This window comes from Silurus aristotelis (assembly GCF_946808225.1).
Source record: "Silurus aristotelis genome assembly, chromosome: 8".
NCBI classification, from domain to species: domain Eukaryota; kingdom Metazoa; phylum Chordata; class Actinopteri; order Siluriformes; family Siluridae; genus Silurus; species Silurus aristotelis.
The window spans coordinates 12,777,854-12,799,789 of NC_139581.1; the positions used below are offsets into that span (position 1 = coordinate 12,777,854).

Below are 21,936 nucleotides of genomic sequence, written 5' to 3' on the forward strand. Positions count from 1 at the left end.
CCAACCTGCATTGTGTCCACAGTTCAGACTGGTGGGGGTCGTGTAATGGTGTGGGGAATGTTTTCTTGGCACACACTACCAATCAACAGCCTATGTAAGTATTGTCACTGATTGTGCATCACTTCACAGCTGCAATCTTCTACTGGTTGCTTTTAGGATAGTAATGCACGAGTTGACTGTTTCAGGAAAGTTAATCCGATGCCAAATTCTTAGTACTTGTGGATCTGAATCCAATAGAACACCTTTTGTACGTGGGATGTGTTAGAATGAAAATGCACCAGACAATTCACATCAACATATTCCACATTCTCGAAGGACCTGAGATGTATTTAACACCTTATGGAATTCTTGCCATGAAGAATTGAGGCTGTTTTAGAGTTAAGGGATGTATTAGTAGTGTTCCTAGTAAAGCCTAATAGGAAAGGCTATTATCCAGATTGACAAAGCTTTATTAAAAAAGCCTTAGTCTAAAGATACCAACGATGTAAGAAAATGCTTAGTTACATTAGACATTTTCTGCAATCAGCAGGACAGTGAAATAGAAATTTAATATTATGGACTGCCTCGTCCACTAGATGTCACTGCTGATACAATGTTGTCCAACATCCCTATTTTTAAGGGGTGGTGAGGCTTTACATAATCATCTGACCACTTAATTCTTATTCGAACACACTCAAATAAGTGTATTTCCTTCTTATTCATTCTTCAGGACCGGACCAATGGTCAAAACTAATGTGTTGCCATTTTAACGAGGCCCATGAAATGACCTACATTTATTTGTTGAACAATAAACAAAAATATCCAACATCGGAATTTTTTTTTATATAAATGTTTTCTATTCTGGTCTTTAAATACAGGTATAATTCTGGTTGAAGTAAATTTTCCCAGCAGCACTTTGCACATATCTTAAATGAGCAAATAAATAAAAATCGAGTCACTTCCCTAATCTTTTTTTCCCCTTTTCTTTATTTTAATTCAATATTAAAGTGTAATTAAATTTTCCTAAGGTGTAACCAGGCCTGACACAGATTCGAACAGAACATTATTCCATGTCAACACAGGGATCAGTACACAGTGTGCATGCAGATTTGCTTTCATTTGTTGTATAGAAGGAAAAAACTTTATTATGCGTAAAGCTGTTAACAATAACCTGTAACATAAACTCCACCCAGATCACTTGCTTATGACAAGTGCAGTGCTTTTAATATTTCATTAAGTCTGAATTAACTGCTAGTCAATATTTATCACCTTATAAGTCTAAGCCATACTGACATTGCAGAATCCTGAAATGTGCAAAGAAGCCCCTAAACAAATGACAGTGCTTCATGTTCTGTCAATATTCTGCTCTCTGAGGTCATTATATTTCTTAACCATCTTATCGAGTGTGCCAATAGTTACTGTATACTGCATTATGTAATGCTGCTTTTGATTTTTCTACCCCAGTCTGAACACTTACAGAATGCATTAGTGTGCAGCGTTCCATTACCAACTGATACTGAGGAACTGGATAAACTTGTCCTCCTGTTCTACATATCATAACTTCTTTAAACATTAAAATAAATAATAATAATAATAAAAAATAAAAAATAAAAAAACCCATACATGACAACAAAATCCAAGAAGCATTTTAATACAAAACAGTCAAAAGAACAACACACAAGAAAACCCAATTAGTTCATCTAGTTTGCAGTTTTAAAGTAACTTCTCTGTTCTGTTGACATTAATTCCCCTTGTATCTGGTGAAAAAAAGGAAAACCCATATCTAAAACATCAGGAATTTCCAAATCAATGTCTTCCCTATAAACAAAAGAAAAACTAGCATTACAATATACATTGTACTAAAGTTCTGAATGAGTTTAATAGAAGTCCCAGACTTGTTCGAAATAAGTTCAGTGTTGTTGAGAAACGAAGAATATGAAGGCATTATGTTACAGATAGGTTTTTTATTGAATAAGTCCATCAGCACTGGCGACTCTACAGCATCTGAGAACCGTGCAGGTCCCTGGATTAAAACAATTCCAGATGCTTAAAGTGATTTTTGAGAAAAATGTCCCAAAGATAAACAAATGAATAGATTGGAGCAGCCTTTTGAGATGTAGAAAAGCCCCTCTACAAAGGGGGGGAGGGAGGGGGGATTAAAGCGTTATCACGCAATATCTGGCATGATTTAAGGTGCTGTCTTTTCAAGGTGTTACACAGTTCTCACACGATCCCATTTGGTTTCTATAAAAGTGCATCTGCTTTGCAGACTTTGCAAAGCTTCATGAACAAGTAAAGGCACATTTCTGTTTCAGCTCTCTGTCCAAAACGAACTTCAGCATAAATTACTTTCATGATCAGTTCTCACTAATCTGGGAAATCTGAAGGCATTGAGATGTATTAGCAGACATTTTGAACTGTGGAGTGCCATAGACAGAGACAGTAATCTTATTTTGGCACAGTATCTAGACTTGCATCAGTGCACAGAGCAGTTGCTGCTAATATTTCACGTATTTCCTCAAACTGGAGTTCCTGAGGCTAAGAGGCTGCAAATGTTTCCAGTGAAGCCTGGTTTGCATCTGACTATTCAAAATGGAAAAGCTTTTGAGTACTAAATGAATTACTGCAATATCTGATTTGAACTGAACTGATTGTGAGCTTTAATAGGTATAGAGTACCAATAGAGTACCAAGTACCAATTAAAGTCAGTAAGTGAGAAGACACTCTGGATTTTGATTACGTTCTGTCAAACTAATTTAACAGTGATGATAGCAGCACAAATCTGGTCGCTTACTTTACAGGTTTAGATGAAAGGCCTCTGGTGGAAAGAACATTAAAACGTTACCCACTTGTTAGCTTTACTGTACACCTAAATGTCACACACACACACACACACACACACACACACACACACACACACACACACACACACACACACACACACACACACACACACACACACACACACAAAACTGGAATTAGACCATTTCTCATTCATCCAATAGCGAGTCTTCGGCTGCTCAACCTGACATCGTATTATTAGGATTCTCTTTGTTAATTACAGAAACAGTCATTTTGAATGATGTAATATTAAATTCTGTACAAATCACTCGTTTTGTGCAGCATTTAGAAGGTTTATAGAAAAATAAACTAATTCTGTGAATAGTATAGTGTCACGAAGAAAAGATCTCTCACCGGGATTCTGTCCTTTTCCCTTTATTCTGGTGCAGCTTTTTTTTTTTTTAGCAAATTAACTACATTGGCTTGTGAACTGGCAGCCTTTAGACTCAGCTCAGACTGTATCCATGATCACTCATGGATCATTTATAATTACTAAATAAAAGCCAAAAAACCCCCCCAAACAACAACAAAAAAAATTCACTTGTGAAAATGAATTGCGAGTATCTTCATCAACCACTGCAAGAGTAGCACAAGTAATGCACTCTAAGTGAAGATTAGTATATTTGAGTACTATGCATTATTTCATTCTTACATACCAGGTACCTAACAGGTACCAATCCTGTCAGAATAGGACATCATGAGATGCTTCCTGTCGGTCTTTATCTGACTGCATGCTCAAAATCACCCAGAGTTTGTGGTATTCAGTGACTTTTCAGGCCTGTCAAGATGTCGCCATGCTCAATCACGCTCGTCAAACATGTCTCACACAAAGTTGGCTCTATGCAGGCTACAGTCGTCATCATGTCGTGAGCCGGGAGTGTCAGTGTTGTGTTTTGCTTGGGCAGGGATGCAATACTGACATTGTACATTTAAGCTTTGTTATTTGGGAATGTGAGTAAGTTTTGGTTTGGAGAGCTCATGATCCCGCTGCCATTGTATTCCAAGTAACCAGTGTATTTGTGTGGACAGTCAGTCTGGATAAGTCGCTCTGGATAAGAACATCTGCCAAATGCCAAGAAATGTCAATTTAAAAAGACAGATATTGGTCATTCTGTTTTAAAACAGAACTGTGGGAAATGTTTTAGAATATTTAACTATCTAGAATCCCATGTAACGTTCCAGCTCTGTAATAAGTCCAGTAGTTTGAAAATAATCAACACAAACTTGCGTGACAGCTAAACAGAAGACACAGAGGGAAAAATTATTGCTAGTGTATAGTTTTCACCATTATTCCCAGTTCAACCATTTCACCTCTGCTGGTAATTAAAATGAAGCAGCCGGGTGAAGAAGGCTCTTCATGGGCAAAGTGTTGATATCAAGATGATCAAAAAGAGGAGATAGAGTTCGTAATCCCCTGACCAAAGATGCTGTTTCAGGATCGGAAAACGTGCACAGCCCGGACTACATACTGTCTGCAGATGGGGCATTCGCTCATGCGCTTGCCGCACTTCGTGCACGTGACCATGTGTCCACATTCCAGGAGCACACAGTCGATCGGCGAGTCCATGCAGATCTTACACAAGTTTTCTTCCATGGTGGTCGCTTCTGTAGAATCTGTATGGAACACAAGACTTCAATTCTTTCAATCTCTCATTTGTCAGTATGCATGTTGCTCACCATGCTTCATTTATAGTTTTAACAGTATGATCTATGTCCATTTTCACATATTTAACTTATTTTAATCAAACATCAATGGACCCTCAATTGATAATCAAAACATATAGACCCTCAAACCTCCCTGTACATGTTCACCCTTTAACACCATCACTCAGCTGTCACAGGAATGCGTAGATAACTCACCCAGGTTCTGCAGATCCTTCTGGTCATGATAGAGTCGTGTGACTCGCTCCATCAGTTCCCATTTTTCACAACAGCCCTTGTAGTTGACGAAGTTCCTGGCCAAGATTTCCTTTAACTGACGCACACTGAGAGCCTCGATATCTTCCACTGAGGAAATGTCTGAGAGAGAAGCCCGCCGACCCGAGGGCAACGGCTCATCCGAGTCTGATGACTGAGAGTGAGAAAGGAACATACCAAGAAATGCATGAAAAAATGGCAATAAGTGGAAAATAATCATAATAAGTGAGGTAGTTTATAGGAGGGAAAAGACAATTGATCTTGAATTTTGTAACCTATTTAAGGACAATGTTAGGACTATTTCAATCTAGTAAACCACTTCCTGTAACTCATACCACAACACTTGTTGTTCACTATCCTCAAAGCATTTTTTTTTTTTTTTTTTTTTAAATATGACAGATTCTGAATTTGGAATGGAGTACGTTTTTAGGTCTTAGCAAGTCTATATGGCTACAAATGTGTTTAAAAAAAAAATATACTGTAGATCTCCACATTAATTCACAAAAGTGCTCGCTAGAAAAATGCCACATGGCCGGGGTAAAGAAGGGGAATTTGTGTGTGGTGATTCCAAGATATGATTTTTTGAATCACCAGAACATGAATCAATAATGAGAAATATTCACTTTGTAAAAATTCATGCCCAAAAATGTGACTTGTCACAGCTCAATCAGTTATGCAGTGACTGCTGACGGATGGGAAAACCCACGCAACCACGATGCAACCACTTAAAGCAATTCAATGCAAAAGACAGAAAGCAAAAGAAGAAAAGCCAGAAAATCCAGCCATGTGCCATCATGCATACCGGGACACACTGAGTAAACAGCAGGGCTGGTATCAAGCATGCTATGGCTAAACTGCATTTCTGATCTGGGCAATGACAAAGACCTTGAGATATTTAATGGATCTCGGATTAAACTCTATTGAGCCTATGATTTACTAAAACAACGAACAAAGCAAAAATAGAAAAAAATTAAAACAATGACTTTCCTCTGACCACCAGTAATAGGTGAAATTCAGTAATAGCATTTCCAAAGTTATAAATGTCCATTTTTGTGAGCTCGTGACTACTACCAAAACCTTGAAAGCTCTGACTTAATGTCTACAGCTTCTACAGGTGTTTTAGAGAACAATATTAAGAAGGTATAATTTAATATGTATCTGTCAAACATTCCCTACCTCTTTTTATTAGTACTAAATGCACACTAAATAGTTTTGTTTAGTGTTCTATCTACTAGTTAAAGACCAGACCCTTTAGGAAATTCTGGGGAATTTTTTTTTATAGGAAACTGCTTTAAACATCATTAATCTCATAATTGCCTAATTTTGACACGACTCACTTATGTTCGCAACCCTGTTTTTTTCTTTTATTTAAAGAAGAAAAAAACAAAAGGTGAATTATCATTAGCTGGAGCTTTTCAACAACTTTAAAAAACATTGCTAAACTGTATGTTTATACTTATATAAACTTAAAAACTTACTTCTTTAAACTTCTATACTACTAGTTAATAAGTAAAAAGATTCCAGACTAGAACACATTTGGATCTTTTTGACATCAAGAATAAATATCATGCTGAGTGAATAAATGCTGTAAAATAATGATAAAAGAAAAAAAGCAGAGCATGGTCTAAGTCTATTAACTAGGAACTAAATGAAGGAGAGGACATTTTAAAATAACCCAATTTTGTCCTCCAAGTTGGTGCCAAAATGTACATCTTTATGCACAACAAAATGAACAAGCCATGCAAAGGTAAATTAAGTTTAAACTTCTTTCCCCCCTTTTGTCCTCTTCTTCGTTTCACACTCCTAGCTTTGTAGCAGCAGCAGCAGATATATAAAGCACTGATGTAAGGCTACCTGGCATTCCTGTGCCCCCTGAAGCTCTGTTTCCTCAACATCAACTGGCTCTTCTGCCACTGACCCAATCTACAGGTCAAAAAATCACAGCCATAATAAGCCACAGGAAACTGCTGCACGTCCCGACAGCTCCACTTCTTTCCTTTTTAAATACATTGGTTTACAGTTTTGCCTAAATCAGATTGCACCTGAAAGAGCTAGGTGGTTATAACTGGTATAGATAGGAGGAAGTCAATGCTGACAGACAGGACTTTCTTCCATAAAAGCCACTTATGATACACCACATGTAAGCTAATTGGCACAAGTACGAGGGGATGACTAATATACCGGATACTGTAGATTAATGACTGGGAGAATTTATTTTGTTGGCTGATGAGAGAAAAGGATTCATTTTATGTAATCCAAATTTAAAATATGGTCCTGAATTCAGAATGAGTCATGAATATTTTCTTCCTCATTTTCAAAAGTACTTTTTATTGACCAAATTTGCCATCTAAATGTCTGTTAGTCAGCGGACAAAATCGGGCAATAACGTGCAGTGACAGTTTTAAAAAGCGCAATATTTTAATAAATAAACGAGTTCAAAGAAAACAGGACTGTTTCAGATAGTTTCAATGTTTCAAAAATCATCGCCTCAAGGACAGACCACAATAAAAGGACTATGTTTATGATGTCACTACCATAAAGTGACATTGCCACCAAGTAGGCCTGAAGCAATTTGTTCCAGCAAGTCACATTTAAGTGATAAGGAGTGCGGTTACTGCAGTGTGTACTTTTCCTTTTTTTCCTTGTGAAAAGAAAATTATTATTATACATTAGCGATGACTGTAAAAACTACATAACATAAGTCCTTTACATCATGAACCTGACAAGAAAATGTATATAAAACCAAAAAGTCAGTTTTGCTGTGGTGTGAGTATAGTGCGAGTATTTTTTTGAGGTTTTGAAACTGTGTTATAGAAACTTATAAACATCTAAACGAAAAAAACTGAAACCAAGTCAGGACACAGTCTTATATTCAGGTGCAAACCAAAGCAAGAAGTTCATGTGCAGACTAAAGTAGGACACCACCCTCAAAAAATGTCACATATTACACAATGTGCTTATACCATGGTCACTTTGGAATAGCCCTGAGATATTTGCTTTTTATCCAACATTGCATTTTCTTTTCCAAACCATTTCTTTCCCAAGAACAGACTTTACCCTTTATATTTTCCAGTTTCTAATTTTTTAACACTGCTCCCAAATGTTTCAAAATAAACAGAACAAAAGTCCAGTGTCAAACATTTGTTTTTCTTTTGCAGGAGACCAAAACATACAATACAATGAAACCAATCACATATACCAAACACTGGAATTCATCTGTCTGATTCGACAAATGTGTTATGAAGGTCTATAAAAGTACATCTCATATATAATATTCGCAGATGTAGTTGAAATCACATGTTTATTATAATGTGCTTGTTCATAAATGTCATTTCTCCTGTACTAGGAAATTTACACTGGGACTTTGTATTGCGTGTGGCAAATGTGCTCTACATGAACAGGCTTAAAAATGTGGGAAACTGCTAGAAAACCGAGAAGTGGAAGTTTTCTATAAGACATTGTTTATGTAATGAATAATGAAAATAGTCAGCCTCTTGTAACAATTGGGATAAAGCTGCAGTATAACATTTTCTCAAGAGACAGAAAATAGAAGGGGTTTGCCATTTCATGTGAAACTGCATTTGTTTTGTCAATTTGAGGGTTTAGATGATATAAAGCAAACTTTTTAAATCACTTCGCACAAATCAAGTTTTTTTTATGTATACATTTGGTTTTCAAATTATTTAAATAAATGACTGTGGTATTAGTGCAATAAAACACTTGGGGGATGTGCTGTTTTGGATAATACTTAAATTCAGGAGTTATTTTATGTTCTTATTTTTATACAAAAGTACATGCGATTGTATTACATTTTACTACTAAATCTCTTAACAGACTACTGTTAAATAACTATTTGACCTGCCAAACTTTAGATTGGGAAACTTTTGAAAAACCTTTTTTAACTGCACAGAGTTCAGCGAGAAGGCCCTCCTCTTCTCCTTACCTGCTCGTCCACTGCACTCTGTGACTGGGAAGTCAGGTCCGTCATAACTCCACTCCCTGTAGAGGGTGGCTCGCTGATTGTGCTGGGTTCCGAGATCATTTCCTGCTCAGATAGGGATGTGTGTACATGTTCGTCGCTTGGTGTTGACGCGTCAGAGGTAGGAGTATGCTGACCGAGGACCAATTCTACAAGCTCCTCTTTTTCTCTGCACATTTGCGTTGGGACTTCATGCAAATGAAGGTAGTCCCTCAAGTCTTTAACTTTTAGCTTCATCAGCTCCGCCCGCTCAAACATCGTACCATGGAAACGCTGACAAGTGTGGCAGAGTCGCGGACGAGGCTCTAACTGGGCTGAGCAGCGACTACAGTAATTCTTTTTGCAGTCTACACATACATGCTGTGATAAACAAAAACAACAAAAAAAGTGATCATCAGCTCTGAGTCATGGACAGGATGTGCCAGCACTGTTATATTTAGCCATCTCTCATAACTAATGGCAAATAAAAATAAATCCTATTACAACTCTTACATGTTAACTGTAAGAACACAGTTAAGTTTTAGACTACATGCAATTTTTTGGCTGCAAGTCCAAAGTAGCTCAAACATACTGCGGTGCTCTGTCCATTTCTTGTGTTTAGTAAATAAATACACAGTAGCTTTACTGGGGGCGCTATTTTGTATTTCGTGTTGTCTCTTTGCACCAGGTTGCACCAGGCTTTGTTTTTCTGTTAAGTGGATTTGTTGTTTTATGTAGCACCAGGGTTCTGGAGAAATTCTGTTTTATTTCACCGTGTACAGCCTCAGCTTTATATGGTTGAAATGACAAATTGTCTTGACTTAAATCCTATTTAACAACCATATTATGAGTGGCTGATATTTACTACAATATTAAAAACAGGAAAATCCCAGATTCCTCCAACATGCTCTAAAAAGTCACATGATATCGAGTAAAGTTCAAGATTTCTTCATACTGGTCTATTCAAAGTGAAACACATACTAGGCATACTATGCATAAGTTAAATGCCAATATTGCTTTTGATCTAATTTTATGAACGTTATTTTTTTTTTTTATATACCTGAAGCATCTACTTGGCTAAGTTTGCAGTTGCTTTTTCAGCTTGAAAAACCTTGTATTTAAAAAGGTCTTCATTTTATTTTAATTTTTTTTTAGCACATCCACTAATTAGCATAATTTTGCATATCAACTAATCACTAGGTACATCACTAAATACCAAAACCTAATATACCCAATTGGTGTGTTATACGATGCAAGAGATTCCTTAGCATGGCTGCTGTACTGGAAAATATTTAAAATCGCAAGACATTTCAAGAACAATCATTGAAGTTGCTCAAGCAAATATTTATTTTGCCCAGTAAGCCACCCTCAAAGATTTTCTTGCGTACAACAGGAAAATTGCATTTAATTAGGCTCACGTAGGCTACAAAGCATTTTATTAACACATCTTATTTAGAATTTCAGCTCTGAAATGTATTCTATCCCATAATAGATATTTTTCGGTCATTAAAGAACTTCTCCATAATCTAAGAATGAGACATTTTCACATGCTTAACTAAAATCCGGTATGACATCCTCGTCTGTCTATTTCACAGTAGTTTAAAGAGACAGTCAATCCAGCACATACACTCAACATCTAAAACATTCATCTGTCTGAAATACAGTAATAAGCACAAATATAAAATGAGATTTAGATAATAAAACAAAAAACAAATCCTTATTTAAATATTAGTGATAATCACTTATGCGTACCTCAGAGCTGAGTAAAATGCGAATGTTATTTACCTTTCTTTCAAGAGCATCAAAACGGCCCCCACATCCCTTACATATGTGCTCCGGAGCAGTGGGAGATGGGTAGCTGTTGTAGCCCGAGTTAGTATACGCCTGATGGCGTGAGCTAGATCTGCGACTACTGTTCTCCTCCACAGTGGATGAGTCCAGACAGAGCCAGTTACAACAACTGGCCCACATGCTCCAAACACTTCCTGAGGAAACAGAGACAAAATCATGAAACTATTTTAAAATCAATTTGCCATCATTTCAGTCCAATATATGATTAATGGGCAAATATTACATATCACAAATTAGACAGCTGACCATCAACACTAGGGGGGGGGGGGGGGGGAGAGAAACAGGCTAGGTGCTTAGGCTACTTGTAGAGAATCAATTACAATAACTCGATGTTACTCATTTCCTGATGCGAATTAGGGCTTCAAATCTCCTTTTCTATCATTAGCAAAGTACTAAAAACATTAAAGCAGGTTATCAGTATAATCATAAGTGTGCATCTGCATAAACAAATGCATGCATTATGAAACCACAAGTTTAATTTGTGGCCTACTGCCTGGTTTGGCATTTCCTTAATGGAGCACTGCCTAATCATACAGATGGCCTACGCGTTTCAACCTTGAACAGCTCCTGTTAGCCGCTAGACATTATGGACTTATCTTGGTGATTTGAAAGACAGTAATCGAAAACCTCTCTGGAATTGGAGAAACAGCTGGAAACAGAAATTGCTGTTTCAGAGACTAAAGTTTACTCCTCTTATCAGGAACACTAGGATTTAAGCACTTAGGAGTGAATTTAGTAGGTCAGAGTACCAGCAGGTGGCTTGGTGCTCGGTTGCTGAAGTAGGACTCCTATCATTTATTCAGAGTGTGTTCAGGCTGAGATACAAGAGCCTTGCCACACAGCTCCTACTAGGATGACACTCATTTTGAAAAACACAAAAGAAGGCACACAAGCCTAGCAGTTTCAAAACATATTTGTTTGCATTTCACCAACATTCTGATGCTGCACTTTGGAGCCTCCATCATTAAAAAACCAGAGCCAAAGCTTATAGTGATGTAAAATTAGGTTAGAAGTTCTAATCCTGATACCCTTGTCCTTGCCCATATAAATCTGTAAGTTTTCAGTAGTGTCTAACCCTAATATTACACATGCTTGTTATTTATTTTGTTTATATAAATAACAAAGATAGGAACTAATTTCTATGCAAACAGCCACAATGCCATCATTATTTGGGTTCTTACTGTATTTGTGTGTATGTCCTCGCCTGGGAATAATATGCAATGTGATTCCGAACAGCTCCTTTCCCTCCAGCTACAGAGAACATCATGACTTCATTTACAGTGTGAAAGTATGAACCCTCTTCTTTTACTCCTGTGAGAAATATGCTAAATGTATTAACTATATATTTAGCCCTTAATAAACATTCATTATTTGGCTCTTACTGTAAGATGCATGCATATGAGAATACATTTTTTTAAACCACTTTTGTTTTATTTCCTTGGTATCTATTTTGTTTTTTTCTTCCTAGGATTAAGTCGAGAGGAAATCCATCTATTTCTGTGAAAAAAGTGAATGTATAATGTAAGTGCAATCATTTCACTTACAAAAAACAGCTAAATATTTATAAAATACAGTGAGGAAAATAAGTATTTGAACACCCTGCTATTTTGCAAGTTCTCCCACTTAGAAATCATGGAGGGGTTTAAAATTTTCATCGTAGGTGCATGTCCACTGTGAGAGACATAATCTAAAAAAAGAAATCCAGAAATCACAATATATGATTTTTAATCTATTTATTTGTATGATACAGCTGCAAATAAGTATTTGAACACCTGTCTATCAGCTAGAATTCTGACCCTCAAAGACCTGTTAGTCTGCCTTTAAAATGTCCACCTCCACTACATTTATTATCCTAAATTAGATGCACCTGTTTGAGGTCGTTAGCTGCATAAAGACACCTGTCCACCCCATACAATCAGTAAGAATCCAACTACTAACATGGCCAAGACCAAAGAGCTGCTCAAAGACACTAGAGACAAAATTGTACACCTCCACAAGGCTGGAAAGGGCTACAGGGAAATTGCCAAGCAGCTTGGTGAAAAAAGGTCCACTGTTGGAGCAATCGTTAGAAAATGGAAAAAGCTACACATGACTGTCAATCTCCCTCGGACTGGGGCTCCATGCAAGATCTCACCTCGTGGGGTCTCAATGATCCTAAGGAAGGTGAGAAATCAGCCCAGGACTACACGGGAGGAGCTGGTCAATGACCTGAAAAGAGCTGGGACCACCGTTTCCAAGGTTACTGTTGGTAATACACTAAGACGTCATGTTTTGAAATCATGCATGGCACAGAAGGTTCCCCTGCTTAAACCAGCACATGTCCAGGCACGTCTTAAGTTTGCCAATGACCATTTGGATGATCCAGAGTAGTCATGGGAGAAAGTCATCTGGTCAGATGAGACCAAAATATAACTTTTGGGTCATAATTCCACTAAACGTGTTTGGAGGAAGAAGAATGATGAGTACCATCCCAAGAACACCATCCCTACTGTGAAGCATGGGGGTGGTAGCATCATGATTTGGGGGTGTTTTTCTGCACATGGGACAGGGCGACTGCACTGTATTAAGGAGAGGATGACCGGGGCCATGTATTGCGAGATTTTGGGGAACAACCTCCTTCCCTCAGTTAGAGCATTGAAGATAGGTCGAGGCTGGGTCTTCCAACATGACAATGACCCGAAGCACACAGCCAGGATAACCAAGGAGTGGCTCTGTAAGAAGCATATCAAGGTTCTGGCGTGGCCTAGCCAGTCTCCAGACCTAAACCCAATAGAGAATCTTTGGAGGGAGCTCAAACGCCGTGTTTCTCAGCAACAGGCCAGAAACCTGACTGATCTAGAGAAGATCTGTGTGGAGGAGTGGGCCAAAATCCCTCCTGCAGTGTGTGCAAACCTGGTGAAAAACTACAGGAAACGTTTGACCTCTGTAATTGCAAACAAAGTCTACTGTACCAAATATTAACATTGACTTTCTCAGGTGTTCAAATACTTATTTGCAGCTGTATCTTACAAATAAATAGTTTAAAAATCATATATTGTGATTTCTGGATTTTTTTTTTATATTATGTCTCTCACAGTGGACATGCACCTACGATGACAATTTCAGACCCCTCCATTAATTCTAAGTGGGAGAACTTGCAAAATAGCAGCGTGTTCAAATACTTATTTTCCTCACTGTAGCTATGTTTCTTTTCATTATATAACTAGTCCCCCCGAAAAGATATTCTTCGTTGTTTCCCTAAACAGTCCTTCTTGTATCTTGTTTTTGCTAAGATAGAACAAATAGACACTGAAGCGCTCATGTTTATTTTCATGAGAAAGTGGGATTTGGGGATGAAGCCAGCTGGGATCTATCTCTCTAGGTAAAAAGTCATGAGCAATTGCAGAAAGGCTCACAAACATCATGAGTGTGCACAATGCTACAAGCACAAAACAACAGATCACAGGTGATATAAATGGTGTATTTTAAACAACCGACACATTCCTTTGATTTAGAAAATCGTGTTGTATTAACTAGGCACAACCATAATCCAGAACTATTATTCTTATTATTGTCACAGGGGCGAGTATACAGAGTATTGTATATTACATGGGCTTTAAACACAGCTCATTCAACCAAAACCACAACCATATTAATATCATATTTGCTTCTTAATGTGGCCAAAATACAAAATGGGCCTTCGTGCTAATATTGTCATCAATGTACACGTTGCTGTCTCAAGCTAGGACACATTTTCAGAAACTAATTAACTCATCATTAACTGAAACATTCATTAAATTACATTTCCCCATGATATTTATGATATATAACTTTTCCCTGCCTGTCTACAAAAAAAAAAAAAAAAAAAAAAAAAAAAAAAAAAAAGGCCTGCCCCAACAGGCCATGTGGAAAGCAAACCCATGAAAGAGAACGCTAGAACAAACGAAAGTATCCAATAACAAGGAAGCAAAGGCACGGCAGGACTACCAGCACTCTACTGTCCTCTATTAATAGTCTACACTGGAAACCCAAGTCAAACACAAAGACACAACTGCTTCCATGGCTACACAGACAGATTCGCATTGCCCTGGGGTAAGAGTTTCTAAATGAAGACAACAGCATTGAAGATGAAGGTCTGGGAATGCCTTGTTATTTAACATTTTTAAAGTAGATCATCATGTATCACAGCTAAAGACATTTGAAAAATTCACAGCCCAGCATCCGCAATTCATTTTTAACTGACCTTACCTCGATTAAACAGATACAAGTACACAAGGCATCATTTTAAAGACTTTTTCCAGCAGGCTGCTGTAGTACGTTAACGTTAACTAGCCACCTTTGTTCTGGAACCTTATATACAGTGAGGAAAATAAGTATTTGAACACCCTGCTATTTTGCAAGTTCTCCCACTTAGAAATCATGGAGGGGTCTGAAATTGTCATCGTAGGTGCATGTCCACTGTGAGAGACATAATCTAAAAAAAAAATTCAGAAATCACAATGTATAATTTTTAAACTATTTATTTGTATGATACAGCTGCAAATAAGTATTTAAACACCTGTCTATCAGCTAGAATTCTGACCCTCAAAGACCTGTTAGTCTGCCTTTAAAATGTCCACCGCCACATCATGCTTTGGGGGTGTTTTTCTGCACATGGGACAGGGTAACTGCACTGTATTAAGGAGAGGATGACCGGGGCCATGTATTGCGAGATTTTGGGGAACAACCTCCTTCCCTCAGTTAGAGCATTGAAGATGGGTCGAGGCTGGGTCTTCCAACATGACAATGACCCGAAGCACACAGCCAGAATAACCAAGGAGTGGCTCTGTAAGAAGCATATCAAGGTTCTGGCGTGGCCTAGCCAGTCTCCAGACCTAAACCCAATAGAGAATCTTTGGAGGGAGCTCAAACTGTGCAAACCTGGTGAAAAACTACAGGAAACGTTTGACCTCTGTAATTGCAAACAAAGGCTCCTGTACCAAATATTAACATTGACTTTCTCAGGTGTTCAAATACTTATTTGCAGCTGTATCATACAAATAAATAGTTAAAAAAATTATATATTGTGATTTCTGGATTTTTCTTTTTAGATTATGTCTCTCACAGTGGACATGCACCTACGATGACAATTTCAGTCCCCTCCATGACTTCTAAGTGGGAGAACTTGCAAAATCAACTTCGGGAATCAGCGTGTATTAGTAATTAGTAATTAGGGGAATGTCTGCGTTTTGGTGTACACCTTAGTGTTTATTTGCACAGACTGAAAGTAACATTTGTTTTGCAGGAAGATATAAAGATTGTTGACATAAAAAATATGGTAACATCTCAGTGAATTCCAGACAAACAGAAAGGAACATGTCTTAGCAAAGCAAGTCTGCTCACATTTTCAAAAATGATTATATGAAATCACATGTGGCGGAAAAGTATTGTATATACAAATAAAAGGCTTTTTAAAATCCAACGATTCATTAAAAATATACATTTTAATAGCGCCATCAACAGCCCATGCCAGCATTCTACTATTATAGTACATGTTCATATCACATTTATTGGTCATCATTTCACTATAAATAGTTAATTTTTCTGAATATTTAATAATTGATTTTGATGTTGTAGAGTAAAATATACTAAACTAGTTTATTATATGCTGACTGATAAATAAATAAAACGTTTTAAGAAATCATAGAAAGAGTGATTGTTGTGATCTAAAAGAAATATAGTTGTGGAACTTGAAGTGACAAAAATACTCCATATTACCACCATGTTTTAATTGAGATTAATCAAAGGCATTGGTTGTATTTTTAAAAGCCTAAGAGAATAAAAATCATCTTGATGCTATCTGCAACTTATATTCCTTTTATTCATTATTAGCCTTTATTAGGAAGCACAGCAGGCCATGCAAAGTTGAACAAGTCAGCAGGGGCACTCCCTTAGTCCCTGCGCTCCAAATGACGTGCTACTGTCAGTGCTTCTGTACAGCCCCACACCACAGGCCCAAACACACAATAACACTGCTCTGGCAAGAGAGCTTGCAGAGAAACAGGATATAAAACACTACTGGCTGCTTACTATAACCGCAGAACATTATGCAGCTTTTGTCTGAGGAAACTACAGCACAGATTCATGCATTTTACATTACTAGGCTTTAGCACACCTGGGTTACAGGGCAGGGTGGCCAATATATATTTAGATTTAATGTGGTTGAACAACTTAATTGCTGGTGTCACAGCAGCCTCTTCATTTTCTGTCTTGAAGTTAAGAAGGCAGAAAGGGCAGCTTGACAAGTTACTAAGAATCTAAAAAAAAAAGCCACCTTGAAGACTTTCTATGCCCTAAAACTTATTTATAGCTTTACCGCTGAATGTTACTAAGCCCAAATATGCTGAACATTTATGACCTCATTGAAAATTTGAAAACAACAACAATTACATCGCCGGTCTAAAACTCCCAATAAGCTATGACTGAAATCATAATTATTATTATTAATAATAATGATTAAAAATTAGCTGGTTAACAAAATACCATATTTATCTGCACTAAATCACATTAGACACAAAATTAGATTTACGAATCAAAAAATTTGCTTCAAATGAATATACTGACAATCTGAAAATCTTTAGTTAACCAGTATGGTTCATATTAAATAGTGACAGTGGATAAATGACAAATCCATCTATACTAATATTCATTCATAAAAATCACATGCAAAGAACATTAACCGAGGGAAAGGCAGAGATAACAGAAAAGGCCCCCCTTTTTTAAAACTTTTCAAAACTGTGTGTGTGAATCATGAGATCAGTTCCCATTGTCCCCCATGTGGGACCAGTTTCTCATTTTGTAAACATCCCTGCATTCAATGAAGTCACAAAGTAACAGATACATTTGCTTTGTGCCAGCTATCATCATACTTGAGCAACAGAGTGACTTTCTGTTCTTTCACTAATCCCTTAATCAAAAACATTTCTAGTTTTTGCATCACTTCTAGGAATTGCACACTTTTCTAATGCTAGTAAGCAAAATAAACAGCTGTACAATACCGATCGCACATATTTTGCTAGTGACAGCAAGATTTTCACTGAGTGTCTTTTGAAAGACTAGTGTTTTTTAATTATTATTTGTTGTATTATAAGTAAATAGCAAAAGGTTTGCAAACTTCTGATGAACCACTGATGATGGACGAGTGTCTGGTGTTTGGTGGGGTAAAGGGAAACTGTAATACTAGAGCATACAATGACATCCTAGATAAATGTTTACTTGCATCTCCAAACAATAATCAGGAGAAGAACCACATGTTTGTGTGACAGTTTGATGTGTCCACAAACATTTCTGTTAAATTTTATATATAATATCATATATATTATATAATTGGTTTGGACTTCATAATAGTTAGCAACTAGATACAATAAAACACACCTTTACGCACTACTAATCTAAGAGATAGTCAGTCTTATTTTATGTTACTGATTTCTTTATTTATTTAGTTAAAGCACAAGACAGCAATGTAGAATGCCTACATACAAAGTAGACTACATTAAATATATCCTCTGAAATTATATTAGTTGCAGCCTAGAGACTTTTTCACCACTTAGTCAGACAAAAAAAATGCCTGTTACTTCAGATCCTTTAATACATGCCCCTTCATATTTGTGAGGATTGGAGTTGAACGAATGACTGGAGCTGAGTCATGATTACTTGAATAGATTGCAGTCACTGGAAGGTGATCTTTAAACATTCAACTTTAAATGCAGTTTAAAATGAATCATTGTTATTTGCTTGTCAGGTAGGTTGACCTACATTGCTTAGCCACAACAGTGCAATTGCACCTGCAAGCAAATGTGTTTTGATTTTTACTCTATAGTCTGGAGATCTCACGTTCGAATCCTAATGAAGTTACAGCTACCAAGTGCCAAGTGTCCAAGAGACTAGTTCATCACAGGTTAATGTATAAAGAAGAGGGCCAATAGAGCTGTCCCCAAGTGTGTCCCGGTGCCCTGAGACACAGCATGAGCATCAGTTTGAACCGATGGAGGATATGCATGTTTTCACCCTCCCATGAGAGGTGGATGGGAAGTAGTGGGTGGACGGGGAGAAAGTGTGGGGGATAAACACCTGAAGCAAAACTTTGAGTGCTTCATTCGGTCACATGACCAGGCAAGAACCTGACTGTCCACATACCTGAAATAGACAATAAACTTATATCTCCCTTTCCACCCAGTCTAATACAATTTGCACAAATCAAATTTTGTTAAATTATTATTTGGTAATAATGGAATTTGTGCATCACCTCAGCCATGCTCTGGAGTTCATCATGAAACTGAACAATCCATGACAAGAAAATACTAGCCATTAGTCATTGCATCTGTAGTAATATATATATACACACATCACAATAGAATTCCCTGATAAAAGAACAACCTGTTTATTTAAATACGCATGCATTTTAAGTCCAAGTGCAGCAGTTGAGTCAGTCAATTATGTTTGTTATGCAAAGCAAAGTTTTGTACAAATTGCATGCATTTGTAAAATAGTCTTTTAATTTGTGTGATGTCCTTTTCAAGCTGGGGCTACTTTTACATACGAGAGAATATGCAGTTTTACATTGATAACGTAGATCAGAATGTCACAGTTTCTGTCTGAACGTGTGTGAATGCCAAAAAACCACAATTATTTCTGTTATTGCTCAAGTGTTGAGAAAAAATAATAAGTTAAAATAAGTTACTGGTCTGTTTCAACCAAAAGTCTATTATTTATAGATTATGAAATTCTGGATAGTATAAACATAATTCAACTACTAACAAAGGCAGGTTTCAGTAAATCGGCTTCGTTTTGAATTTGGTCCAGACAAATATATGTCTGGGGTCACATTTGTGTTACTGTACTTACAGACTACAGGCGTAGTGAATAAAGATCTGATCTTTCAAATCTCAAAACTGTCCCGAGGGTTAATAAACTGAAATAAGTTGAAGATTGGTGAACTGTCCTTACCTTGCCGATGATCCACTGATGTTTGTTTAAAGTGTCAGCTTGAGAGAAGTGCAGCTCATATCACACATCTACAGAGAGGACAACACTGACATGTGAGTCCATCATCATAATCATCTTCACTGCAACATGCAGGGAATAACAAATCCCATGACACACACTTCCACTTCTCTATGAGGAAACCTGATCTCTTACACACACACACTTACACATCAGCAAGCCAACGTGAGCATGTGAACAGGAAACTGAATCAGGCAATGGGGCATTTAGTGTCCGTTTCTTTCTGGTAAATTTCGAAAAACTGACAATGAATTGGCACAATTGACAAACCGAGATCCTAACAATAGGGTGGTGAGAGATGACTGGGTTGGGACTAGCAGCATTTCTACCATGCAGTGTAAAGGAAAATCTAATCAGTCGTCAGAGTCAGAAATGCTTCTAACTAACTATACCTCAGTTTCCAGCTGACTCAGTCCGTCCAGTAATCAAATTAAAACTTTATTATAACTCTTTAAACATGTCCTGGACTTAATTTCAGCTCGAAGTTTCAGTCTAAAATAAAATCCCAGGTGAAGCAGCTGGAGGCTCATCGTGTCTGATTTCTAACAACTCACTGTTTGTGAGGATCCTCCTGCTAGCAGTTACAGCGGCGGCTTCAAACTTAACCGACAGCTCGCCATACCTGGAAAAACCGAACACTCTCCACAACTTGTCGAAAATTCTGAAGTTTCCACAAGTCCACCAAATACTGGAATCCCACAATTGTGTTTCCAGTCTAACCAAATAAAAAAAGTCACAAACCATAACCTGGCGCCAGAGACTCCGTCCTCGGTGAAAACTCGCTCACTTCCACTTCAACGGCTCATTCGCTATTGTTGGTAGTTTTGTACTGCGTGCGCGTGACCTTTGGCGACGTCACAAGGCCGGGAGCGCGCACGTCGGAGCCACAAAGGCGCTAAACTGCGTGGGGCTGTGTTCCAAATTCAAGCGCAGACACTACCAAAATCTGGAATCTCTGAAACGTGATAACATTAAGATTGAACATATAAACAATTTTGTATTGCATTGCAACTAAACTGTTTAATAAACATTTGGGATTTTCCAGCTGCCTTGCTGATGTGTTGTTTTCTAGAACCAACCTTGCCCTTAAAGTCCTTACTCCTGGTGAAATGAGAACCATATCACCTGCCAGCCTGTGTTCTGACCGACTGTAACTTGACCAACTGCCCGTCCCATAAAAATAAAAAGTCACACAGTAATATTTTGTTGGATCGCCTTTAGCCTTAACTATGGCATTGTTTTGATAAGCTTCTGCAATGTCACAACATTTATTCCCATCCAGAGTTGCAGTACATTTTCACCAAGCTCTTGTATTGATGATGGGAGAGTGGCCCTGTGCAAAGTCTTCTCCTGCACATCCCAAAGATTCTTAATGGGGTTAAGGTCTGGATTCTGTGGTGGTCGATCCATGTGTGAAAATGATCTCATGCTCCCTTAACGACTCTTTCACAATTCGAGCCCGATAAATCCTGGGATTGTCATTTTGGAATATGCTCTTGCCATCAGGGAAGAAAAATTCATGGATGGAATAACCTGGTTATTCAGTATATATGCAGGTAGTCAGATGACCTTATTCTTTGGGCAAATAATGTTGCTCAAACTAGACCTGACCAACTGCAGCAACCCCTGATCATAGCACTGCCCCCACAGGCTTGTACGGTAGGCATGAATCTGGACTCATCAGACCTTATGACCTTCTTTCATTGCTCCAGAGTCCAATCTTTTTGGTCACTAGCAAATTGAAGCCATTTTTTTTCTCGATTAGCCTCACTGATAAGTGGTTTTCTTGAGGCTACACAGCTGTTTAGTCACAATCCCTTGAGTTCCCTTTGCATTGTGAGTGTGGAAATGCTCTTACGTTCACTATTAAACATAGCCTTGAGTTCTACTGTTGTTTCTTTACAATTTGATTTTACCAAACATTTAAGTCAGGGGTCTCCAATCTTTTCCAGAAAGGGCCAGTGTGGGTGCAGGTTTTTATTCCAACCAAGCAAGTCCACACCAAATTCTACCTGTTCAAATCTAATGATCTTCATTTTCAATGGTTATCAGGTGTGACCATTAATTGGTTGGAATGAAAACCTGCACCCACACTGGCCCTTTCTGGAAAAGATTGGAGACCCCTGATTTAAGTGATCACCAATTGTGATCATTCAAGATTTTTATCCGACCACGTTTCTCCCTCAAAGATGATGGTTCCCCACTATCCTTCCAGTTATAAATAATGCATTGGACAGTTCTTAAACAATTTGAGTAGTTTTAACAATCTGCTTAGATGTTTTCTTTGCTTGATGCATGCCAATAATTTGACCCTATTGAGATAGATCAACATCTTTTCCATTACCAAAGGATGTGTCTTCCAACATAGT

The 21,936-nt window shown here is 37.6% G+C and overlaps 1 protein-coding gene across 7 annotated transcripts; it reads right to left on the reverse strand.

The window, feature by feature from the left end:
• Window positions 1-1,614: 1,614 nt before the first annotated feature.
• Window positions 1,615-21,936, reverse strand: rffl (ring finger and FYVE-like domain containing E3 ubiquitin protein ligase). 7 transcript variants are annotated; one of them, XM_083548440.1, is made up of 8 exons: window positions 20,315-20,380; window positions 20,122-20,205; window positions 19,511-19,578; window positions 10,481-10,680; window positions 8,681-9,076; window positions 6,592-6,660; window positions 4,681-4,891; window positions 1,615-4,434 (listed from the first exon to the last, which is right to left on the reverse strand). In XM_083548440.1, exons 4-8 carry the CDS (start codon window positions 10,664-10,666, stop codon window positions 4,253-4,255), a joined length of 1,044 nt encoding a protein of 347 aa, XP_083404566.1. In that variant the 5' UTR covers window positions 10,667-10,680; window positions 19,511-19,578; window positions 20,122-20,205; window positions 20,315-20,380; the 3' UTR covers window positions 1,615-4,252. The 7 variants fall into 7 exon arrangements, with proteins under 7 accessions (XP_083404566.1, XP_083404568.1, XP_083404565.1 ...); XM_083548442.1 differs by lacking the exons at window positions 20,122-20,205; window positions 20,315-20,380 and adding an exon at window positions 21,912-21,936; XM_083548439.1 differs by lacking the exon at window positions 20,122-20,205 and having other exon boundaries at window positions 20,309-20,437.

Bases quoted from the DNA above. Each gene is read 5' to 3' on its own strand.
- rffl (XM_083548442.1), bottom strand. From the start codon at position 10,666: ATGTGGGCCAGTTGTTGTAACTGGCTCTGTCTGGACTCATCCACTGTG. The intron at 4,892-6,591 runs GTAGCCTTACAT...TCTCACTCTCAG, and splicing joins AGGGGGCACAGGAATGCCAG to TCATCAGACTCGGATGAGCC. The intron at 4,435-4,680 runs GTGAGTTATCTA...TGTTCCATACAG, and splicing joins GAAGGATCTGCAGAACCTGG to ATTCTACAGAAGCGACCACC.